This window comes from Filicampus tigris, chromosome 7 (assembly GCF_054856515.1).
Source record: "Filicampus tigris isolate MCC_2025a chromosome 7, RoL_Ftig_1.0, whole genome shotgun sequence".
Taxonomy (NCBI): Eukaryota; Metazoa; Chordata; class Actinopteri; order Syngnathiformes; family Syngnathidae; genus Filicampus; species Filicampus tigris.
The window spans coordinates 11,146,189-11,172,969 of NC_141223.1; the positions used below are offsets into that span (position 1 = coordinate 11,146,189).

The window sequence follows — 26,781 nt, forward strand, 5'->3', positions numbered from 1 at the left end:
TCGTCAGTATTTCAGGCCCGCCCAGTCGGTCCAAGTCAGCCAAACCGCATCGAGACCTGACTTACCGTTACCACGTCACACACAGGAGGCGCACCCCTGACATGCAGACAAATACATAAAAAATAAAACTGTGCTGTCTACCTTTTGTTCCCACAGACTGCAATGACGTGTCCCATATTGTTTCTGTTTCACCCATCAACACATTGTGCGTGTGTGTCTGTCTGTTGCTTTTATTCTATCAGCAAATTGCAATTAATTACCGAAATTACAAGATCTCTTATTTGGCTAGACTTCTCATAGTACACTCAGCTTCTCTCTATTTCTCCCCATCCCTACTGTATCTGTTCATATTCACAACATTGTTTTGTGTATGAAGTTGTTTCTCTCTTCTCCCTGTAGTAGGCGCTACTTCTTCGAGAGATGGATGTAAGCAAGTACTCTGTTTTCAATGTCCCTGGTATGGACAACTTTTCATCTTTAACCAACAGATGTCACTGTTGAGCTATAAAACAATGAAACGCATTGACTTTTTTTTTTGTATGGTCAAGATGTTGACCCGGGTACATTTAAATTGAGACGCACTTCTTTGGATTTACTTCCTGGAAATGCTCCCTTCATGAACAATTTAAATACTCAATTGAAACAGTGTCTTGAATCAATATTTCCTATCAACTAGTCATTCTGTTCATTGAATAAAACGAAAATACAAATGATGAGGTGGGCCACAAAATGATGACATTACGTTATGGGAGTAGAGGTGGTTCATGTGGGTCCATTCATAGACCACAAATCTGGATTAAACCAAAAACACGAGGCTCGCTCTGTTCACCGTATTTGCAGAATATAAAAGAATGATTCCAAATAAAGACAGTGTGTGTTCACTTATCTTATTTTGCAAGCTACATTTGCTCCTTGTTAATTTAGGACACTTGTAGGCAGGGGCGGAGCCAGAACGAGACTAGTGGGTGGGCCCGGAAAAATCATAGTGGGCCTGAATATTTCTCTCACTGAGCACAATCCTCCTGTCCTGTTTATATTCAAATAAATTGACAAACTGAATAATATGAAGTTCAGATCTTCCTTAGACAACCACAACTCTGTCATTCTTAATATTCAATCAAATTAAAAAAAACACACAACAAAACAAAAATTCAAAAATAATTTAATAATAATATACTAAAAATCTAAAAGTACATATTTTTTCATGAATCTCACTGGGTGGGCAGTCTGTCAATATGGGTGGGCCTGTGCACACCCAGGCCCACCCATGGCTCCGCCCCTGCTTGTAGGTTGTAAACTGCAGTCAAGTTATTGTACTCCTTTACCCTATAGTAGAACTGTAACTAATACAAGTTGACGGACACTGAATTAACTTTGTCTTTTAAATTTACCTATACCACCTAGAAAAACTAAAGCACCCGTAACCCTGAAAGGGGAGTTTGTATTTAAAAAAGAAAAAAAAAGCTTTCTCTCTTTTTGTTTAAACAGTCACTAAATCCTGACAACAGTACATTGGTAAAATAATGTGATTTAACAAAATAAAAAAATCATCCCTCTCTGGCTTCACCCTGTACCTCTAATTTGATTTTGAAGAAACCACCACGCACAAAAAAAACAAGGTGGTGGTGTCAATAATTTGCCGTGCGCTTGTGTGCACTGATAGCTTGTCACCTGCACGCATCTGCAGCCTTGTGCTGACATGTTTGCTTGGGCTTAAAGAGCTTTTCTAGCAGGAAACCTCAGGCTGCTGAGGATTCTAAAGCAATGGGGAATTAGCAACATTTTTACCTGGCAGGTCTGTCACCTCGTTTCGATTTTTAATTGATTGCACATTCTAAAAAATAAAACTTGAAACCCATAACATTTAGTGGTATAGTAACACTAGTTTTTACGAATGTCATGCTATCAATGTAACAGCTGTGGCTAAAGTTAATGTTTGTTTGCAGCGCTATTGCTATAGTGTAGTATTGCCCGTTTTGTATTGCTAGCGCTGCTATTTTGTTGGAACTGGAATTACCTTCTCTGTGGCCATTTATTCAAAGCCAGCTCACCCTTCAAGCGAAATAGGCGAATGCAAAAGGCCCTATCCCACTGAGCAGTGAGTATTTGTGAAGGTAAGAGAATGTTGCATTCTCATCAGGGTTCGTTCAAGACAGCAAACGTTCGCCAAACGGTCAACCATGCAGGCATTCACCTGCACTTTAGATGTCGAAGTGTCGACTTTAGAAGTGAATTTTGAACATATTCAAAATTTCCTTGCAACAAGAAACACACTAAAACTGTTGGTGAATGGCTTACAATCCAAACGTTTGTGACCTTGATGGATGACGAATAACGGATGACGCTCAAATGCCCAGCTCAGTGTATTAGCATAGACATGTCTGTAGACGCCAAAGTGAGAGGGTTGCTCCACTACATGAGCGTGTCTGCCATATTTGATGTGGCAGTTTCGCCTTAAAACTATTGCAAAGTAATGGACTGAACTTTATAAAGCAACAATCTACAAAGTGCTTCTTAAGTTAAAGTTAGTGCCTATCATTTAGCCATTTGAACTTTTCACATTTTACTTTTGAAGGGATAGAAAAAAATTAGGGCGGCACGGTGGGCGACTGGTTAGCTAGTACGCCTCACAGTTCAGAGGTCGAGGGCTCGATCCCGGCTCCGGCCTCCCTGTGTGGAGTTTGCATGTTCTCCCCGTGCCTGCGTGGGTTTCCTCCGGGTACTCCGGTTTCCTCCCACATTCCAAAAACATGCATGGTAAGTTGATTGGACTCTCTAAATTGCCTCTAGGTGTGATTGTGAGTGCGGATGTTTGTCTCTGTGTGCCCTGCGACTGGCTGGCAACCAATTCAGGGTGTCCCCCGCCTACTGCCCGAAGACGGCTGGGATAGGCTCCAGCACGCCCCGCGACCCTTGTGAGAATAAGCGGTATGGATAATGAATGATTGAATAAAAAAAAAAAAACTATGACTAAATATGTTTACTCCCACACATACTGCATTTTTCTGTATTTGTCATCACACGTGGTGTTAATATCATGCAAATATTGGAAAAAAATAACATTTTATGTCATATATTTTTCTGAATAGCATAAAGATACTGTATATGTATTTTAGTACGTATTCCAAGTCATATTTCAAAAACAAATATTGAACTTTTATAGTTGTAAATGCACTTTTTGTTTGAGGATCAAAAAAAAGAAAAGATCGTCACTTCAGTGTTTATTGTAGTTTGTATTTTTTTTTATCACTTTCTTCACACTTCGCTAAAACCAAGTAATGACTTGACTCAACATGCTTGACATTTATTTGGGCCTCTGCTGTTGTATTTTTGCCACAGTAACTTGGGACTTCAATGAAACTTGTTGCAACTCGCACATTGTGACTACTCCCACCTCTGCAAATAGCCTCTCTCCGTTTTATTTAGCAGTGTGTACTGCTGAATTGCCAATTTGCTTCTGAGCGCTATTGCCTCAACATGGTATGCTAATCACATCAGTAAATAATCATCTTTTCTGTACCTTTGTGGAAGGGAAGTGTCCTAACTATAGATCATTTGTGATGGTCAAACCTACTCAGTCGGGTGTCTACATTGGCCTAATCTACAGTACTAATATGCATATAACATAAAATTACATTATACCGTTGATGGCTAGTACACAACATGTGGACTCCCAATAAAATATCGTCTCAGTGCATTACATTGGCTCGGTCCGGCTCTGATTTATCACAACTATGTACTTGAAAATAGCTTTGATTAATGATGTCAAGCAACATTCAAATCTAGCCATAAAATCAACATTTTAATCCCGGAAAATATTTCTGTGAAAGACTTTATCTTTAACATTTGTATCATTTTCCCCAAAAGCAAACAAACAAAAGCCGTTGTTGTTAAAGTATATTCACAACAATCGTCTTCCAGATTTTCCATAAATATCATTAGGTTTCTTAGCAGACTGCCTGAGATAAAATCCTATGGTTGTACAACTTTATAGTGAGATATGTTACCATTTCAGTGGCAGGCAGTATATTTGGTACATGGGCCTTCAATGGGGATTTACGTGACTTCATTCCCATCTTAACGCCACAGCTATAATGTCACAATTGTAGAAACCATCAATACAATAGAAAAATGCAACATAACAGCACACATCTGTGCCACGTACATCTTCGAGAGCAGTTTCAATATATATCACTTAACCGACCAAATCATGACACATTTACTGGTAATTAAAATACAACATACTTACTGCGGATGCTATAAAGTGTTCTAGATTTTTTTTCCTTTTGACTCCCAATGCGCCCTGTTTTTCCTCTTACACATCAGGTTTTCATAATAGTACTGCACAGGTTTTTCTAGGTCAACCAAAAAAAGAATAAATCTCAAAAACCTGAAGTGCTTGAAAAAAAGTAAAGACATGTTTTTAAATCAGAGTCCAAAATGAAGTTTAGGGACACAAAAAGCAATTTGCTGTTGACCAGTGTTCTGACTGTATGGAGCAATACAGTATGTGCAGACCAAATGCAGAGAAAATGTGGATGTTATTGTGGACTTGCCAGCTGGCCCTTTAAGTTGAATTAGAAATCTGATTTAAAAAAAAAAAAAACAGTCTCATTGTTGACATAGTTTACAATTTTTTTCTGATAGTTCAAGCACATTTTTAAAACTATTGGCTATTTTTGCAAAACTCCTCAACACAAATAAGAAAGCTTTCACATAAATTGGCAAAACATTGTTCTCTTGCAAAAGCGAGTAAGTCTTCAAACCTTTGTAAAAATTGTATTTTTGTGTCAAACCATTTACGTACTCAAGCCATCATATTGGTCAGCACACAATGCGTCAACGACACACTGATGGGAAGAATGAAAAACACATCTGGTTTTTGATTTCTTTGTACACAAGGTGAGCTGTCAGTTTGAGGGGGTACTTCTGTCATACTTTTCTAAACACACAGATCCAAATTTCTAGGTGTTTACTGAATTTACTGCATACATCAAGACAAACACAAACAGTGTTTTTCCATGCCCCCGCCCCCGAAGTAATTTCACTGAGAAAGAAGGGGAAAAAAAAACTCAGTCTACATCGCGTCATTGTTCAGAGTGATTACATGGTCCACTATTGTAGCTTTTAATGTCATCAGCAATTTCATTTGTTACTCTCCTTCCTCCTTCACCTTCTTGTCCTCCACCCCCTCTCCCTCTTGCCGCTTCACCTTCGCTTCTTCTTTCTCTAATTCTCACTCTTTTCACTCTTCCTGCTCCCTCCATCATACTCCACACCGACCACTTACCTGTGGCTTATCGTGCTCAAGTTGACTGCAAAGTGGGTTCTAAAACTGTTTTCTCCTGTGATATTGTGGCCAGACAGTTGGCAGAATAGTGTAAATAGTAGTCAGAAACGTGTAAAGTTTTGCAAGGAGTGTGTTGATCATTTAGAAATTGAGTGTTAAGCAGTTAGTTGTGTGTTACAAAATTGGAATCTCGGCACAAAGCAGTGTATGTACAAAATGTTTGTCAGTCATGTGGAATGCTTAAAATTGATTTTTAAAATTACTGTATGTAAAAAGGGCATTCATATGGGGATGGACAGTTTTTGGGGGGGCTTTTTCGGGAAAGGTGACTGACGAAGTGCCAGTTGTCCTAAGGCCATCTGTTTCTCTGTGTATATGGGTGTGTGAGAGACCCTCTCAGCAGGGGGTCAAAAGTGGGAGGTCATGACCCCAATGACCCTGTGGGAGCGGAGATCATCAATCAACTGGAGGCTGGACAGAGCAGCAGGAGGGACACACACACATTCACACACTCTGAGATACAGTACTCTCCCAGTCATGACTAACAAAAAGAAAGTCTTAAAACTGAATGTTTTAAAGCGGAAGTCAACACAAACATATTTTTTTAAGGATATGCTCTATGCAAGCCCACTAGTTGGAACTCAGCAGTCGGATTAATATTTTGTTTGTGGAATATGAGTTAAGCAACAAAATCCACCCTTTTTTAGCCATCTCTGGGGGCGGCCATTTTGTCACTTCTGTTGACTGAAAATGACATCACAACTGCCCCGACCAATCATAGCTCTGCTTCAGGAAACAGGTGAGCCGTGATTGGTCGTTATTAGAGCCCTGAGCAACTGTGATGTCATTTTCAGTTGACAGAAGTGACAAAATGGCCGTCCCCTGACATGGCTAAAAACGGGCGCATTTTGCTGTTTAACTCATATTTCATATTAATCATATTGCCTTGTTTCAACTAGTGGGCCTGCATAGAAAATATTCTTGAAAAAATATGTATGTTTGTGAGTAGTTTGATAAGATCCTCTCCTATTCATACTCAGCTGCTGTCAGGCTATCAAGCAAGTGAATACATCGGAAACTCTACTGCACTGTGCTGCTTACATTTTATCCTGTTTCTTGCTTCCCTTAATCTATGCTTGTAAATAAGCGCACACACACGCACACACACTCACACACACACACACGCTATCAGGGTTATCAGCCAGCACTCGCAGAGCGACAGGCATGCTTTTTCTCTCTCCACCCATAGCGCTCCTCCTCCTCCAACCTGTCCCGTTGATCAATGAGGAAGTTCTTGGGCCTCAACTATTAATCAGAGCCTATCGGCTATCTGTCTGCTGAGCCAACCAATCACGGCCCACCGACAGCTGGGCCATGAAAAATGTGCCCTGGTGGACTCGGGGGGTTAGAAGTGGGGGAAGCTTGCGGGGCCCTGGATGAGAGGAGGGCGGCGACCGAGCACTTGATGTCATCTGAGTCAGGTCATGGCTGCACAATTGCACTTTATCCACTTTGCAGTGGATGCTCAACATCACGTTGACCCCCTGCCGTAATATAACGCACGCGCACGATGCATGCATGCACGTGCGCATCCACCAACAAGTGCGCAGCCGCATAGCCACTTATTCGTAAAGCCAAACACAAAAGCGCCATCCTCCGTTTTACCTCCTCCGCTCTCACTTGCTCTGAGGAAACCGGAAATCAACAAAAAGGGCGCGCTAGGTGCAATGTTTTTACGGAAGCGAAAGGCCAGGCCCTGATGTCCAATAACGAGGTCTCCCCTCACACCTCAAAGCTTCATCAAGGCGCCACCGTCTCTCTTCTACATAATCACCGCAATCCATTCACATCTTATTGCCATGATCCGATTATATCTAATGCGATTATGCTGCTCCCCATCGCTGTCTCTTCCCCTTTGTCTCCCTCTCTCCAACATCATGGATTCCTCGCAGATCTTATTAGTGTGTGATGTGGGCCAGGTCTCCGACTTTGGATTTATGAACCTTCAGACTTCTCTCCTTTAATCTTCCTGTCCTCCTCCGTTCCCTTCCTGGATCTGTCCATCTATCATTCCCAGGGTTGGCTGGGCGGAAGAGTATTAATCCCTCCGTCCCATCTCTCACTCCTCTGGACAGATGACGGCGGTGCGAGGGAGGAAGATGAGGATGCGAGGGGGAGGAGAAGGAGCGGAGGGAAGGGGACCCCTGATTGCTTTTCATAATGTTTCTGTAGCATTGTGGCAATAATTTGTATGCAGATTTTCTCCATCGTAGGTCACGCCGGCAGTTTCTTTGATGGCACCAACAGGTATGGATATAAATGCGCGGGTGGATAATGCGCAAAGGGGTTGAGAAACCACTCGCTATGCATAAGTGAAGAGAAGAGCTGTTTAAAAAATAATGCTAATTTATGATTGATACTGCCAGTGACATATTGATTTAACAGTACTTTATAATCGTGCTTCTACTTTGCGGTGGTGCTGCCCTCGCTGAAAAAAAAAAATGGTGGTTTGAATTTACTCACTTTAATTTCTTCAAGTGGTTGCACAAAATAAAATAATCTGGATTCGGATACATTTATTTTGTAGGCGTACCCATAAAATGTATTTGGATCCAGACTACAGAAACCTTTTTAAGTGTTGCACTGCATTACTCCACCACCATAAACTGAAAAAAAAAGGTGTTGAATTTACTCCATTTTATTTCATCAAGTGATTGCATGAAATAAAAGCATCTGGATCCAAATAAATTTTTTAAGACGTGTAGGAGTGTACTCATAAATTATAATTACTGCACAACCTAATAAGGGCCGGTATAAGCTACACTGAAAAAAATGGTGTGTTGAATTTACTCTTATTTCATTTCGTCGAAATAAGATCATCTGGATCCAGATACATTTTATAAGTACACTCCTCCTCATCTTAAAAAATGGATCCAGATGATCGTATTTCGCGCAACCACTTGACGAAATGAAATAGAGTAAATTCAGCACACCATTTTTTTCCGTGTAGCTTATACTGGCTCTTATTAGGTTGTGCAGTAACGACTTGTCTGTTGTGTGTAAATATAAGACATCTATCCATTTTCTGTGCTTCTTATCTCGAGGGGTCTCCAACGGTCCGGAGCCTTGTTTTCAAGATCAAGTGCATCATTGCCAGATTGTATATCGGTTTACCTGCCTGATTTCCCATGCAGAACACGTGTCGACAGTGAAAGTAAGTCTGAACGCAATTGAAATACCAGCAAAAAAAACTCTCATTATAAGACACTTCAGTTATGCGACACCGTAAACCACAACTACCACTATAATGCCTATAGCACCAGTCAAAACTGTACATGTAACTATTTATTAGTGTCGCACATTGCCCCTCACAAATGAACTGAACACATTGGGGCATTTAATAAGTTGAGTCCTTTTAGCCTCAAGTCTTCCAAAATGAGTTTGGAACAAATCGAGCAAGGGAGAAGAAATGCACCTCAGTGCAGCGGTCGGGGTAAAGCCGACCCCCTCCATCCATGCCTGTGCACTGACAGGTAGATTAAGGGGCGTGATAGATGCCCCCTCTCTCTATCAGCCTCTCTCCATCTCCTTCTCTCCCTCCACCCTTTCCCTCAGCGCCATCCATCATGGCAGCTGGTGTAATTGCGGCTGCGTGGGGCTGGAAGAGGGAGCCTTCATCCATCTCCTTAACAACAAACAGTCATGAGGACGGATGGTGCTGCGCTCCCCAGTTAATCTCCATCTATAAGCGGGAGGGCAGAGATGTGGGGAGGGAGATGAAGAAAATAACAGAAGGGAGAGAAGTAGTGTTAGCTTACTATAAACAAAAAGAGATGGAGAGGGGGACTACGAGGAAGGATGGTGGAAGAGAAGGTCAACACTCCAGCATGTAGAAAGAGCGGAGGAATAAAGAAAGAGGAATGGCGAGCAAAGGGAACTCGTGGAGGGAAAGTTTGCAAACAGGCCGCGGTGGATAAGAGTTCATTTGTTGGTGAGGAAAACACGGAAGGCCGAGCAAAGGAGGGGCCCAGAATTTATGCCCGTGTAGCCAGATGACCCAGAAACTGGAGAGGCGCAGGCTCATAAAAATGCACTCTGTGCCCACCCCCCCCTTTGACTGCCCCTTAACTTTTCCCCTTCTCTGTTTCTTTCCCTCATCTTCTCTTTCTCCACTCACCTCCACTCCCACTCTGACATGCGAGTGGTGGAGGGTCGCAGCTCTCTGATGTTTTGGGTGGTTGTGCAAGGTTTTCCAGAGGTCACAGCAGCCATATTTTCTTAATGGCAGAGTCACCGAAGTCAACAAGGCTGGGTGGCCTTGCGGGCTACCTCTTCTGTTGCTCGGCGTCCAAGACTAAACACAGACACTTCTTGAGTCGCCGGCTTTGCCGTGATTGAATGGATTCACATCTCTTGTGTTTTTGTCAACAGAGTCAGACAGCCCAGCAATATCCTTTCGCTAACGATGTCAACACAGTCGGAAATCTTATCATTACATCCAGGATCAAATGAAATACATTAAGTCTTACAGCCAGGTAAGCATTCATCACGCACATACGTGCACACCATAAACTATTTGCTCACGGAAGGCATCATCATCACCAGCAGTGTGACTTAAAACTACAAATCAATGACAAAAAAGATTCGCCTCTGTGTTTTTGTCCACATAGAGTAGTTTGCTTTTACTGCGGCTCTTCCCAAGATTGGATATTCAGTCAACGTCTACTGATGTTTTAACATGACTCAGAAAGGAGTTTGAAACCATTAGGAAGTTTAAAAACACCTTATTAACACTCCAACATTGAGAATGCAGCTTATAATAGGTCACAATTTCTTAGTTGACACCAAAACACGAGGTTCTTGATTAACAACAAAATAATGTAAAAATGTAAAAAAAAAAGCAATGCTGTCAAGCGATGACATTTTCAAAATGAATTAATCGCAACATTTTCTGTAATTAATCGTGATTAATCGTATTTTTCAACTTCAATGTTTTTTATGAAGCCTGCAACCGATATTTACTTGAGTAAAATCTTAAATTAATGTGGGGGAAAAAACATAAAAGTATAATTTCGATTCAAAGTCTGTTCTAATAAATATCTTTGATCCTTGAATATGATTCTTTTTGTGTAAAATATGACAGTTGAATGACGCACCAAAGACGTATACTAACATGGTCTATGAATTTGGCTTTGCGAAGTGTGCAAATTATTTTGGATTCCTCCAATGAGCCGCGGAGCAAATTTTTAAAGTAAAACTATATAAAAGTCCATCTTTGCGACACTGACTCTCCTCTAAGTTTGGTTGCACAGTCAGCAGAGGTCAGCTGCTACAGGAAGTAAAAATAAAACTGAGTTAACTGAGTTAATTTTTTTTAATCAAATTTCAATTAATCTCCATAGTTAATGCTTTAACTTTGACACCCCTAAAAAAAGCATAAAAACTTACCACCTTAAGAAACACATTGTTTTTGGTGAAACATAACCTCAAAAATGTCATGTTAAATTTATAAAGCCTCATTTTAAAATATCAATTGAGAAAGAAATTTACTCAATTTTCTTAGCACTGTAGAACATAAAAACATTGTAACCACATCTCCTGAAGTTGCGAGTTTACAGAGCTCAGATATTTGTACAAGTCAAACGGTTTTATTTCATGTTTATACATTTACGGATCACAAAATAATACGTACACAAAATGCACAAACTATAGATACATCTAAGAGCTGTACACTGTCGCCTTTAAAACGTCAACACTTCTCAGTTTAATGTCACAAGTTCTTTTTTTTTTTATTATTGTGGTTCTAGGTCGCAACGGTGTAATTATATTTTGACTCTCTCGTCTGAACGGGATATACAACCATATTATGAGCAACACGTATGAGATGTAGTACAGTTGTACACCACTGCAAAATGCAACCGCAACATTCAGCATTGTCCCATAAACACTTATGCAACATGTAATCCTGCAGATGTCAAACTCAAGGGCCGGGGGGCCAGATCGGGACAGCCACTTTATTTTATGTGGCCTGCTATGGTAAATCAAGTGTCTGTCATTCAAAATCTATATCACAATTTCAAAGTATCTTCACTTTGACAAGCGGTAAGATATTGCAAGCATTTTTGTGTCAACAACTCCCCCCCTTTTTTAAGATACATTTTAAAATAGTTAAGCAAACATTTTTCCTTGACTTTTGTTTTATAAACTGTCATCCATCATTTTTCAGTTTTATGCATACAATTTATATGTTTTTGCAGTTATAATGATCCTTTGTGGGAAACTAAGTGGCCCGTGAAATTTTCTTTGTGAAAACAGAAATGTTGCTCAAAATATAGGTCTGTTGTCCAGACAAACGACACCTGTTTTTTAACTGACAACACTAATTTGACTGATGAATAAGCATTTTTTTCTTTTATTTGTATGTATTTTCTTTTATTATTATTATTATTATTATTATTATTTTATCAAATCTGTCTTCTTCAAGTCAAGTAACTTTCAGCACAAACCTATCAACAAATGTACCAAGGGTGCTCTCACTAACATGTAAAAGGATGGTCGTCCCACAAGCACTGACGTGATTTAAAAAACAAAACAAAATATTTTTATTTTTGAGTGCTTGTAATGTAAATTGAAGTGATCGATATCCATAATTTGTTATTCAAACTGGAAGTAACCACTTAAATGAAACGCGTGATGGGCTCGGAAGACAGAAGTAAAAACATGAAGATGGCTTGAAATCACAATTGCATCAGACGCAAACCTGCTCGAGAACAGAGTGCGATGCAAGTTAATCCTTTTGATTCAATGTTAACAACTCGACACTAGTATTTCTGTTAGTATCGTCGGTTCCGTGTAGGAATGGGTCGGTAGCTGTGATCAACACCCCCCAGGGAAACCAGCACCCTGCAGAGTAAAAAGACCCTCGGACCCTTGCTGCATGAGACCTTTTGGGGTTCTCCATGCACGCTCAAGCTCCATGCCGCCCATGGAGCCTCAGCACGGGCAACCAATTGAAGTGCAGCCGCCTGTTGGCCCCTCGCAGCAGGATCAGCACAAAGGGACGTTTTGAATAATTATTATGTAACTGACGTGTCATTAACAACACAAGACTCGTTTTTTAAACCACGTGGGGGTGATAGCGCCCCCCCCCCCCATTTTAAGTGAAAATAAAACATTCACACCACAGAGGGAGGACCAATTGGCAACATTTGGGCTGCGTCACAAGGCTGTTCACTTCAGGATATATGCGGACAATAAAACACTTTGAAAGCTATTATCAGCCTTTAAATTCCACGTCACCGATCACACTTGAACTTTATTTATGACATACAACAATGCATCCCAACCTTTACCGCAATTAGCTTCCTAATTAGCTTTTAAATTAAATTGGCCGTCGAGAACACAAAACATGACAGATTGCATCATTTTTTAATGTGATGCATGCATCACGCATGAACGAAATAATCACAGCATCTCATTAACTGTCCATTTTCCCTCACATTAAAGTGGACATTTTTCACTTGCAAGAGTTATCTTGGAGAAGACGCGATTAAAAAAAAAAAAGAAAAGAAAACGAGTGTGGGGTCTTCTCTGGCATGATAAGCAGGAGGAGGAGTAAACGAAGAAGAGGAAGAGGCGGAGGGATTGGAGGAGAGTGGGAGCAAGAGACCCCGTCGCGTTTTGACCCTCCGAAACCTTCCCGCACACCGCCACCATCATCACGCCTCCGCCTCCTCCTCCTCCTTCCTCTCTTCTTGAGACTGAAAACACAATCGCTCATTCCCACCCGTGACATTTTGCAGCCTGTCGCCGCACGCTGCGTGGACGGCGAGCACAAGGACTCTCGCTCTCTTTGAAAGCTTCCCGTCTCTTTTGGACCCTTCCCTTCCCGACAGCACCGAGCATCCCGATCGGCTTGGAGCCGGAGCGAGAGGCGTACCAGGCGGAGGCGCGGATCTACAAGCTGCCTCAGCTCTGTGGACTTAAAACACGGCTCGAACACAACTGGGAGATAGATATTCACCTTTAGGTGGGATATTTTAAAGCACTATCATGTTTCTTGCGTGTATTCTCCCGTAGTAGCCTTTTATAGCATTTTGGCTATGGAAGCGTTTATTGCCACCGTGCACATTGTAAGACCCTCAGGATGCTATATGTCTTTATTTACGAGCTCAAAATGCCATCTTTCTTCGTCCCTGCTTTAAAAATGCAAATACACTGACTGCAAAGAACATGAGGTGCTATTGAATGTCTTTTAAATATTGAAAAGAGTGTTATATGTCTTCCAGGGGCACAGAGGCAGAGCCTGCTGGACTGTTACCGGGCAGTGCATCATCATCTTGGGGGAAGGACCGACTGGCGAGTCGCATGGAGAAGAGGGTACGTCCACGCTCTTACTCACAATGTGTGTCCGCGTGTTTTATTTTTGTTTGTTTTATTTCATTTTCAGCGAGTTACTGTTACATCAACACTCAGAATGGCTGCATGTGAAAACTTAATGAGAAAGTAGTAGTCCACTAGTTCATACTATTGACCCAAAGGCCCAGTGAACCCTGAGGTGTGCTGACCTAAGCTGCAAATTTGGCATTTGGGTGTTATGATATAGTATTATGATAGTAAACCACTAGAGTCTATTTAACTTTTAAGGCAGTGAGTCACTGCGGATGCAGTTGGTTGCGTTGGTGTGCAGGGATTGTTTGTTTTCTTGTGAGAATATAATGTTGGTCGTGAGACTATGCTAAATGCACACAAGGGTTAGATAGTGTTGGTCATTAAGAGGAGGAGAGCAGGGGCGGCTGTGCAACTCGGTAAGTAGGTCACTTTTTTTGCTACACTGATTCAGAAGGCATGGAGCAGGAGAAGTGAGGCTGCAGGCTGAGACCTCACAGAGGAGGGGAGCAATTAGAGATGGACACACGGACACACGTGCACACTCACGCACGCAGACAGAACATTCAAACGGATTTTCTTATTTTTAAAAGAAGTGCGGTGTCGTTTGGAAGATGGTGTTGGTTTTACCGCCAGTGATGGTGTAACATCATTAGTTAAGGTAGAGATGACCACCACAGTCCTTTATTTTTCTTCATATCGCAGTCCACTTCTTCAGAAAATACTTTAATACTTTAACTAATCTAAAATTACACTTTATTTTTTAAGTGTTTTAAAACCATTTTTCTATGTGTTTTTCTTTCAATTTTAAAAATTGTATAAAGTTTTAAAAGTTCATTTGGTGTTTTTTGAAACAAACAGCCCATCCTATTTTTCTGCAGCATAAAAAGACTTGATTTTATCTACATTTGAAATTCATAACATGAATACGTTTCAGTAAGTGTTCACTGAATGAACACTTTAAAGAATCACATTCTTTAAACAACTTGGAAACAACAAATTAGAAGTACATTGAAGTATTGAAAACACCTGAAAAGTTGAGAAACAAAAAAAATAATGTTCACCTGGAATTCAAAATTCCAAATTGGACGTAATTGCAAATACATCAAAACATTATTTTCAGAAAAAGTAGATAATTGTAAAAACATTTCACTTCTAGAATCTATTTCACATCTTAGAATTTAAGGAGACGTTATTTCGTCTTTATTTGCAGCAAACAAAATAAGTTTTTATTTCACTAACTTCAACAAATTGTTTTTGTTGAATCCAAATAAAGTTCTCTGAGAATGGAATGACTTTTCTCTGCTTATTCTCTCCGCCGCCGGCTGTACCTTTTAGAGCCCCATTATCTGTTAAAATAACACAATTACATCTTGCAATGAAAATGTTGTCTTGCCTCTTGCAGTCCGTTTGTCAGCTCTGCGACTTAAAAAGGGGGAAATTCGCGGAATTTGTCATCTCGGGCTTTGCGCTTTGATCCGCTGGACGCACCGAAACCTGATCGGGGTCATGCGTAAAGAAAGAGGCGCAATCCGATAGCGGTGATTGTGTTAATAGCCAACCTCCATAAAACTAGAAGGTGTCTCCGAGCAGGGCCTCAGAGCAGGTGCTTTCTGTGATCCCGGTGGCCATATGGGACTATGAAACACAACAATTTGATAAGCCATTTAGGACAGTGCATTCCCAAAGTGGGCTGTATTTTGCGAGACGTCCCGTGTGTTGCAGATGGGCCAGTGAAGCCATGCAATATAGCAAATGTGGAACCTGCAGAAATGGTCACAAAGAGAGTTTCAGGCAATATTTGGGAGTTTGAATAATATTTAAATACAGCATTATGACTAGTTGCACAATCTACTGGGATCCAATGCAAGGGCAATGAAAAAGTCTCCCTTGAAAAAAAAAGGACAACTCAATTTTGATTGACGCTGCAAGAGCTATATTAATGTACTTATCGTTGCTGTCCTGTAAAAAAACATATGTCCAATTTTGGATTATTATTATTTTTTAAATTTTCAAGTTAATGCGACGTCTGTAGCACGGAAACACCATTCACGTAAAAATGAGCAAAAATGAACAAAATGGAAATACGTGTTTTTCACAGGAAAGCCACGATATGTTAATTAGAGTGCTTGTAGTTTGAAGTGATATTGAAAATTGCTGCAATATACTTGCAAGCTGTGCCCAAAATGCCTTATTAAACTAATTAGGTTACCAAAATATTGTATTGTGCATGACACCATCCAGTTATTTCTACACCACTGCAAACAATATTGATAAACATATTGCTTAATCAGTATGTTTCTAACAGTGTCAATAATTATTATTTTTGTTACAACACTTCTAGGTTGTTGGTGTTTGTGCACCGTTTTATTTTTGACACGTTTTATTTTTGACACATCTACAGGTGAATACAAAAAGACTCATGGCATTTTTTTTTTTATCTTCTATGTAGTCAATGCCCTGGTCTCCATTCTAGTCGGTCGGGTTAGTCTCCGGGTTAGTGGCACAGATAATGGATGGGCAGTCAGTGTTATATATTTTTCATATAGGTAAGGGGATCACTGCCCCCCCCCACTATAACCACAGTGGGAAAAGTCACACACTTGCATGGTAAATCATAACCTTTGTGGTAGCCCACAGGGAAAAGTCCGTCACAGACATAAACTACACGAGGCAGATCATAACTTTTATGGCGCGTTTAAAATAACACTGAAGTATCGAAGAAGGTGTCCGGGCCAACGGAGCAGTTGCTGTCTTTCGCTGTTGTGATCTCAGTTGCTGTGCGGGACCGTGACAGGAGTCCCTTTAATCCAGCAGGGAGAAAAGTAGATGTGCTGACCCGAGCAGCCTCCGAGAGGGAAGCTGCAGTGGAACACAAATGAGCTCACGAACGTGGAGAAGGAGCATGAGAGGCGGGAGCAAGGGAGCCAAGCACATGTATATTGATGATGCTTTGTGTGCAAGTGCTGCTAAGGGCGACGCTCCTGACCGTGTGTCCATGATGGGCACACAATTGTCACAATTTTTCAGGGCATGATAGCAAACCCCAGTGAGGCAGTCACAGCATGTTATGAGGGGTGTTTTTGCACGGCCAGTCAAGTCTGACTTGTGTCATGAAGCTCTATTTTCATTTTAAGATCCCAACCTCGCCGCAGTTGCGTCAGGTTCGGAAGAGGTTGTCTATTGGGATTTAAAAAGGTCTTGGTGAGGGTCTTAAGAGTTACGCAGTGCACAAAGTAGCAGCTTGTCACTCCACTGCTTGATATTTTCTTTTCTAAACATATTTGCCTTCTGGATGCATCAATGCTATTTGGGGGATAAAAATGCCATAATTGTTTAAGAGAAAAAAAAAACATTCTTGCTTTATCAAAAAAAAAAAAGCTTTATTTTGCTCAGTGCCTGGAACATTTGTTTGTTTGTGATTGTGTCCATTTTTCTTAAAGATAACATGAAGTATGAAAAGAAAAGAGGGCAAATTCACTGTCCCCCCACCTCTACTTACTTGCATATTATTTCATATCTATGCTTGAATATTGACTTAAGTACTTTTGGTCTTGTGCAAGAAAATACAAACAACATTAAAAGCGGAACTTCCATGGTAAAGGAATACATTTGTCATTCCAGGATATTGTGGATACATATTGTAGAATTGTTTAAATAACCACAAATCATTTCTCAATCTCCTTATTAGACCACACTTGGAAAACGCACAAAAATATAAGAACGTTTTAAGGTTAAATTGACATTAGTGTGACCTCCCCTGAAAAACAAAAATGCATTGAGCTTTTATATTTTATGTGGCCGGTTGTCAAAAAAAATTTGGATCAAAGTGATCCAAATTTGGAAATTCCGTGTTTGCTCTCCAGGATCAGGCAATCTCTCTTAACTTTTATGCCAGTTGTTCAAAGCAACATTACATTGGATCACGTTGATAACTTGATACAGATCCAGCTTTTTCAAGATGCCCAAATCCAGATTACCACTGCTCTGAATGGCGACAACATATCACAATGTGGGCTAGCAATGTAAAGAACAACAGGTAGAAGAGGCCAACATGGGCTCACTTTAAGCGACATCCACTTCTATATATGATTTCTTTCATGGACACTCATCTGAGTAACAATGAATGACAAATACACATTGTGGATATATTAAATAAGTTTTAAATTAAAAAAAAAAAGGCTAAATGTCCAAAAGTTAACAAAATAATGTTACTTGAAATTAGTATGCAATAATGAATGAAAATGAATACTGTATATATCATTTTTGTTTGTTATTTAAGATAATTTTTATTTCTTATTTTAATTAATTTTTTTTCATTTTATTTTTATTTTGCTATACTGAAAGGCTTTTATATCATTTCACTGTATCAGTTGCACAAACCAAGTGTAAATAAAAGTACCAAAAAAATGGTACAAATGTATTATTTGACCAATAATGAAATTAAGACAAAAATTGAGCAGTGAATTGCACAACTACGTAAAGTTGAAGGAAGCTCTATAAAACTCAAATAGGCGTGAACTCTCTACTCTTCCACTGTTTTATTTTGGAAACTACTGCAAAAAGCTAGTGGTGGCCTGATACCTTTGTACTATATATATATATATATATATATATATATATATATATATATATATATATATATATATATATGTGTGTGTGTGTGTGTGTGTGTACTGTATGTGTTTCGATTTACCAAAAAAACAAAAAAACACTCAACTTAAAAAAAAAACCCCAAAACTTGTCAAACAGAAACACATCAGCCATATTATAAAAGTCCCATGATGTTCAATTTCATATGTGTCTCATGTTTGCTCTTTTGGCTGTTACTGTGTCCCAGTATGAAGAGCTGGTGCACTACTCGGGGACGGAGGGCATGTCAATGGGGGTGTACGGGGATGATGTCAGACCACTCCCGGCCCCTCAGTACGGAGCCGCCATTCCCGACTCCCTCAAACACCACAAGGACCAGATCTATGGGTGCGTTCACATGTGTGAAACCCAATACAGATCCGCTACGCGCTGTGATTTATTTAAAACACTCGAAACTGCGTGTGCACTTGAAGCACATTAACATTCAGCCTGTGTTTGTGACGTTTACAGCTGCTACTTTCATCAATCCTGTCGCTATAAAATGTCTTCTCACACCTCGTGAGAATGTATGGCGTTCACACCGTGTGTCAACTGTCACCGTGTTTATGTTAAATATGTTAACTGTTTGCCTGTGTGTGCAGTCACCCACTGTTCCCACTGCTGGCCTTAGTTTTTGAGAAGTGTGAGCTTGCCACCTGCTCCCCCCGAGACTCCGCCTCCCTCTCGGCCACATCCCATCTCCCCGGCATGACAAGTCACAGCGACGTGTGCTCCTCGGAATCCTTCAACGATGACATTGCTGCGTTTGCTAAACAGGTGAGAGGCAGCTATGAGAGCCAAAGGCAGAAAAGACGTCAAATGCAACCCCGCCCATCAACTTTGACCGACTTTTGACGCTTTGTTTTGCAGATTCGTTCGGAGAAACCGATATTTTCTTCTAATCCCGAGCTGGACAACTTGGTGCGATATATGAGATGTTTTTGGAAAAGAAACATACCAACGATATGTTGCACCTATAATCAGCTTTCTTTTCTTCATAGATGATTCAGGCTATACAAGTTCTTCGCTTTCATTTACTGGAGTTAGAGAAGGTTGGTTGATGATACTTTGTCCACAAGCACATTTGAGATAAGTGGAGAGCAAACGTTTTAGTTTAAAAAGAAATAAAGTGAACACAAACAGGTTCAGTACTGTTTTTATTGAGATGCTGTAGTCAAACGGGCAAAAATGCTTTTTGATGCTTTGTTGGAATAATTTTATCTTTGTAGTCTCCTGTATAATCATTGTACTGTTTGTGTACTGTATATGTGAATGAAAGTGGAAGTCAACCCCACATTTTTCTTTACAAGAATATGCTCTATGCAGGCCCACTAGTCAAAACAAGGCATTTCGATTGATATTGTGTTTGCGGAACATGAGTTTTAAGGAGTAAAATCCACACGTTTTTGTCCATCTAAGGGTCGGCCATTTTGCCACTTGCTGTCGACTGAAAAGGACATCATAGTTGCTCAGATAGTGACCAATCACGGCTCATCTGTTTTCTAAAGCTGAGTCATGATTGGTTGTTACCTGAGCCCTTTGTAGTGATGTCATTTTCGGTCGACACAAGTGAAAAAATGGCCGCCCCCTGAGATGGACAAAAACGGGTGGATTTTACTGCTTAACTCGTATTCGACAAAATCAATATTATTCAGAATGCCGCGTTTCAACTAGTGGGTGTGCCGGGAACATATTCTTGTTCCGAAAATTTGGGGGTTGACTTCTTCCTCTTAAAGCAATTATGCCAGAAAAGTATTACCAAGTATTCTCTCCCTAAGGTGCATGACCTATGTGATAACTTCTGCCACCGTTACATCACCTGTCTGAAGGGCAAAATGCCCACAGACTTGGTCCTGGATGAGCGGGAGGGAGGCTCCAAATCTGACATGGAGGACTTCAACGGATCCTGCACCAGTCTGTCAGAACAGGTGAGACCTGACACAACGTTAGAAGCTATAGAACAAAGAGAAAGAACGAGAAGGTGAGATTTGTCTGCCTAATGGCTGACTCACTGTTTTCACCCCTGCTGCTATCTCTCTCTCCCTCTCTCTCTCTCTCTCTCTCTCTCTCTCTCTCCCTCTCCCTCTCTCCCTCTGTCTCTGCAGAATGCATCGTGGTTACGAGAGCCGGATGAATGTGCCACCACTCCTTTGGGAACGCCAGGCACCTGTGGTCTGCCTTCACACAGCACAGCGGACAACTGTAGTGATACAGGTGCCTTGCTACACACACACACACACACATAAATGCTTCGTGTTAGGGGCTTGGCATGAGGCTAACAAACAAACCGTTTTTCAAGTAACCACTGCACTAGTAATTGTAACTCCAAATGCTATAGTGCATTAGTACAGCCACACTCTGTGTGCTGCTTTAACACGTACGGAGCAGCCATGCTTAGAAGCAGAACATGCAATATTACTTACAGGCCTGAATTCTGTCTGCCGTGCAGGAATGTTGACTTTTATGGCAGTTTAGTAGTGGACCTTCTCTGCCTCTTTGCTTTCTCTTAATTACGTTACATCTCTTCCAGTAGGCCACCCTGCTGCCTACCATGTTGCGACGCAACAGTGGTACTACACTGAAGGAACGCAACTAAATTCAGACTTTGCCGTGTGACTGTAAGAATACTAAAAGTGACTGCTTAAAAATCTGCAATATAACAGGGCCATGAACGATAAAGCACGATATCGCGAAGGAAAGCAGGGCTGTATGTCCAAGGAAAATGTAACTGCACAACAAATAAAGAAGCCATTTAAAAACAACATCTAAGTTTTACATAGCTACAGTATAGTTCATGTAAAAGTTCAAACTACTTGACAATTACTTTAATATGAGATGCTACAAACTTTTATCATCTTAACTTTAATATTCAATCAAATTGCATTCATGATTTTTTTTTATTGAGTCCTTGCCTCCTGTGCTCCTTCCTTTTTATGTGGTTGTGCCGAAAACCATTAGCTGCTAAACTGCCTCTTGTCATTTTATAATGACAATATAATACTTTTTTAATGCCATCTATTTTATCGAGAATTTTGTTGGCTATTCAACTAAAACCTAGTCACTGGAATTTCGTTCTTCTACAGTTGGGGGACGATTTCTCGGTGACTCGAATGTTGTGTTTGGGTAACTTTGCCGCTTTGATATTTTTAAAGAATATTTTACAGATTTGTACTATGTACTGGAATAGCTGCTTTGCACGCCTCATTCCACTTTTTTAATTCATTTTATTAAATTCAAATATCCATTGAGTTTCTGTCAGATCACGTGCTGTACTTCACTTCAGCTTCAATATTATTACATTAAAAGTGCCAACGCATCACTGTGAGCATGTATTGCTCATGTACGCACACATGCTACAGAGCAGAGGTGTGAGCAAGTCACATATGTGCGCAAGTCATACCTCTTGAAATTTTAACTTTCACGTTTCGAGCCAGTTGCATGTTAAACTTGCAACTCAAGTCACCACAAAATTTCAAGGAAGTGGAGTCAAGTCATGACTTGGGTTAAGAAAATTGTAAGTCAAGTCAGACCATCTTGCTCAGCCACACATTAGCCACTTTGCACACAGCATTTGCGCTTGCGTTTGCTAGCTGGACACATTCACAATCGCAGTTTGTTTACGGTTCCGAAACCATTCTCCAGATTGTCTAGTAATTCTTAAACTTCAACGCCTAACTGACATTAAACTCAGTTCATGTTTGACCGGCAATTAGTTAGCTTAACCGGGATGCTAACCTATCTTAGGCTACCTTTCCTTATGAGCTCTTCAGTGACGGATGAAGTTAGATGTCGTCGTTGTTGTGTCTCTTATCTTTGAGTTGCAAACAGTTGCCTGCGTTTCTGGCAGTTTCTCACATGAGGCTGGCACTTGCTCTCCTTCCAGGCGATGGCCTGGACACAGGAGTGGCCTCCCCTAGCACAGGAGAAGACGATGAGTCTGACAGAGAGAGGAGAAACAACAAGAAGAGAGGCATTTTCCCCAAAGTGGCCACAAACATAATGAGAGCGTGGCTCTTCCAGCATCTAACGGTGAGACAAGCTTAACCACGGATCAAGGATCATCATTGCTCATATATATGGTGGCCACTGACAATAGAGCGTGAGCAAATAAGGAGATGATTGCTGAAAGAGAGGACTTGGCGTAAGGTGCAGCTTTACTGACGTGGCTGGAAATATTAGAGAGTGTATCGGGGAGGTCAGTTAAATTCAATGGAGACTTGCAGATGAAGTGATTATATGAATATGCTTGCAACTGAATAATTGCGGAAGTGAAATAAATGGGGTGAGTAATTGTCAGACAGGCAGTTAGATTGGTAATTAGTGACTAAATGAGGCAGGTCAAATGTTGCTTCCCTTCAATTGTGCCACTGTGTGTGTGTGTGTGCGTGCGCACGTGACACACTCATGCAAACGGATTTGAGGTGTTTTTTTTTTTTAAGGGCGCAGATGTGAATTCTGATGCCAGATGATTGGAAATTACCCTGAGATTTCCCATACTGGTCTTCATTCTGGATATGAGCTAAAACCAGTAACTAGCCTACGGAGCCTCCTACTGTAGAGACATTGAAATCATACTAATTAAAAAAAAAAAAAAGCCTGTTTGGATGTTTCTTTTAGCCCCAAATTTGTCCTCTTTCAGCACCCGTACCCATCGGAGGAGCAGAAGAAGCAGCTGTCACAGGACACGGGTCTGACCATCTTACAGGTCAACAACTGGTCAGTGTACTGCCAATCAATGCACCCATTTGAGTGCTGCGGTTTATCAATAATCACTTGGCCTTGTTTAAATATATTAAGTGTCATTTGTCAAACGTAGGGTGCCATATTCATGCCATAAACTATAAAGCCAGTTTAGTCCGCATTTTTTTTAGCTCTTTAAAGCTGAGCTGGGGGGATTTTGTTGGACATAAATGTGAATGAAATAAAAGTCAGCTGTTTTATGACACGGCAATGAATTCTAAAAATGAAGCCGATTTTAAAGGGAGACGAAACGGCCTACTAAGCATTTTGTTACAGGAGCGCTGGTGCAGTAAAATCTACTCACTCCCAGTTCGTAAAACGTAATCGCAAATCAATATCCAATATTCAAATTATTTACAGCACCCCTATTTCCTTTTAGGGCACACATTGAAATACTTGAAATTCAAGATTTTAGCCCAGGAGATAATTCAAATACGCACATTTTGTCCATTCAATTAAAACTTTTCTCTTATTATGATTGTGACCTTTCTTTGCCGCTTGGCTCGGTAAAAGCACATGATTTTGAAAGTGGTGTCCATTTGGAGTATTTACTGACCAAATATGGTCCGTTACCTACTTTCAAATGCTACGTTCGCGTTTAACTGGCAAAACACATTCACGTTCAAACAATTTATTCATGTAACCACACACACGTGCACACACACACTGCTTGTCCATCCATGCAGATCAATCAATTATCACGGGGCGATCAATACAGGCTCTGTCCTAACGCTGATTTACTCTCCCCTCTGAAAAGGGTTAAGTGGTTGTAAAAGGGAAAAGGTTAACAGTCTTTCGGTCAGCCTTTTTCTTCATTAACGGACCCCCCTCCATTCTCCCGGCACTCTCTTGTTTCAGGTTCATCAACGCCCGCAGGAGAATTGTTCAGCCCATGATCGACCAGTCAAATCGCTCAGGTTAGTGTGTCGAAGTCAGCCAACGTTGTGGCCGTCCTTTTGGCTGTGTACTGAGGTTGTGTATGTTGTGGCGCCTGATAGGTCAGGGTGGTCCCTACAGCCCAGAGGGAGCAGCTCTTGGGGGTTACGGGCTTGACGGACAAGCCCACCTCGGCCTCCGAGCAGCAGGTAAACTACACCATCGCGGAAAGCCATCGGGCAAATTCAAGTGGTCTTAATGTTCCAAATATTCTTTGTAGCTTCCTTTGTGGTCTGCTGCTGAAAAGTCTTTTCCTCACCACTTTTTTATTTATGACGGGATTATTTAGCATACATCTTAGTGTACTGGAGTTAACAACCCACACTTTAAATGGATGCCATAGTTATTCCTTATTTAATGATGTGTCGGACTTATCCCAGTCAAACAATCTAATGATGCATCCTGGATTCAAGGATTGAAGTGGACATTTAAGTGACTTTGTATTTGGTCACAGTCTCGAAGGATCTGATTTATAGTAAACGGCTTTGAATACCCTCAGCGCTTGGTATAACATGCACACACACGTGCACGCTTACACACGAACGCACGCGCTCACATCCACATTGATGCTGACAATTACAATTTAGGCACCAACATTAATCATATATATATATATATGTATATATATATATATATATATATATTTTATATATATATATATATATATATATATATATATATATATATTTTATATATATATATATATATATATATATATATATTATAATTTTTTTCATATGTACATCTTTTAATGCTAGAACACTAACGTTAACATTAGTCACACCATCAATAACGTCGGGTACATTTAACTCTATATAATATCTCGGATAAAATACAGTTTTCATAATTTGTTTGTAAATGTAAAAGTATAACATTGTATGCCAAATTGGAAGTTGTCTTCTTTAATTTCCCAGTACAAAATGCCACATAAAAAAAAATTGTATGGGTGAAAATCACCCGGCGCTAATGTTCTACAGTTAATATTCTCAGGTTCCTGAAAAACATGGATTTTAAAAATATGACTAAATCTAATGAATGAATGAACTAATGAATAAATCCATGGTTGCAAATCAATGATAATGTTGGAATTTTTCAACAAGCATACATTGTAGCTGGTCATTAACAAAATTAGATATATAATACAAAAAAGATAACTTGTGATAATATATATTTTCTGATCATATGGCTAACAGGGTTGCGTTGGTTTGATTGACACACTACATTACGACTGAAAATATTTGTTTTTAAATGTGAAAAATGTAAGAGACATACTTATCTTTGTTGGTATATGCAAACAATTAAACAAAAAAAAAAGATCTATTCTACACGAAACCAGCTTTTTCAGACAAATCTTCTAAAGACAAATCCAGAAATACAAGTATCATTTTCCTGTGACAAATAAGCAATGACTCTTTGCTAAAGAGTCCTATTTTCAAAAGACTGAGATCTGAAAATGTCTCTAAGTCGACCAACTTACTTCAACTACGGCAGAAGCCTACAAAATATGTGTAGAATAAATATGGCCGTTTGGATTTGAAGAATGGCCTTACTCACGTCAATGTTTTTGGAGGGGGCTTATCAACAACAAATTCGAGAAATGTAGACTGAGTCTTCTATACTTGCGTGTACTTGATATTTGGAGAAATTTGGAAGTTGTGATTAAAACGATAACATCTGTTCCATGGTGTTCTGCACCCTCAAGCAGGTCTTCAAGGGATGCCATCTCTGCAGGGGGACTACCCCGGGGCGCTGCTGTCCCAAGCAGCTTACCCAGCCCACCCAGGACCTTCCCTCCACCCTTACCCGGGTCCACACCCGCACGCCGCCATGTTGCTTCACCCGCCGCCACACGCGCACCCCTCAGAGCCCCTCCTTGCACAAGGACTGGATATCCATGCACACTAGCTGTGGAGGGCGTCTTTGTGAGTGAGTGTGAGTGGGCTGATTCCTACACACTATTTAAAGAAAACAAGAGTTATTGCTCCAAGAGTTTACATTCCCTACCAAAAGACAATGACCTCAATGTAGCTCTCGCGCGCGTGCACACACACACACACCCCCCCACACACACACACACCCCCACACACACACACACACACACACACACTGGTTTAAGCCATACCTCTCTCTGAGTAAAAGTGCTTCCTCCGCTCCCTTCATGTCCACTGTGTCCCGTGGATGAGACCAATGCTTTAACCTCCATATCCCACCGTGCGTGTTGTTGGACCACCGGAAGAGACGATAGGACACACAAGACCAAAATCGCCAGACACATGACAAAGACATTACTGGATGGGACTTGATCCTGTGACCATGCCTTCTTCAAGCTCTGTCTTCCTGCACAAGTGACTGCCCAGAAAAACACACACACACACACACACACACACACATACACACACCCTTCTCCCACACTTTATTTAAGGCTGATTTGAGTTTGTACTTATTCTATTTTTGTATTTATGTGAGACGCTCATGGCAGTTGCAGTTTGACACAAGCTTGTTTGAAATCTTAGTGCTCTTCCTCAGCATGAAGCTAAACACGATGAATGACTTCCAGTCTGCCTCGCTCTCATAACACTTACCTCCTTAATATACCAACAGGTGTCCGTTGCACGCGCGCGCACACGCACACTCACACACAAACACTGATGAGTCAAGCTCTTCAAGCATTTGCATACATGTTGTGTGTCGCAGCAGTGAGACGGGAGCTGCAGCCAAAGGACTTTAAACATTCTGCTCCCGATCAACTCTGCTCTGCTCGGACTGTATTGACAAATATTTCCGAATGAATGATA

The 26,781-nt window shown here is 40.7% G+C and overlaps 1 protein-coding gene across 5 annotated transcripts; it reads left to right on the plus strand.

Moving 5' to 3' along the window:
* The first annotated feature begins 1,670 nt into the window (after positions 1-1,670).
* On the plus strand, positions 1,671-26,781 carry meis3 (myeloid ecotropic viral integration site 3). Of its 5 annotated transcripts, none has more exons than XM_086036642.1 (18): positions 1,671-1,795; positions 2,047-2,114; positions 7,564-7,597; positions 8,395-8,504; positions 9,722-9,825; positions 12,894-13,319; positions 13,579-13,669; positions 18,519-18,658; positions 18,913-19,087; positions 19,181-19,231; positions 19,312-19,362; positions 20,089-20,238; positions 20,416-20,524; positions 22,194-22,339; positions 22,950-23,026; positions 23,909-23,967; positions 24,049-24,135; positions 25,689-26,781. In XM_086036642.1, the coding sequence occupies exons 7-18, from the start codon at positions 13,658-13,660 to the stop codon at positions 25,889-25,891; spliced, it is 1,260 nt and encodes a 419-aa protein (XP_085892768.1). In that variant the 5' UTR covers positions 1,671-1,795; positions 2,047-2,114; positions 7,564-7,597; positions 8,395-8,504; positions 9,722-9,825; positions 12,894-13,319; positions 13,579-13,657; the 3' UTR covers positions 25,892-26,781. The 5 variants fall into 5 exon arrangements, with proteins under 5 accessions (XP_085892768.1, XP_085892767.1, XP_085892771.1 ...); XM_086036641.1 differs by having other exon boundaries at positions 1,672-1,795; positions 2,043-2,114; XM_086036645.1 differs by having other exon boundaries at positions 1,672-1,795; positions 2,043-2,114; positions 25,692-26,781.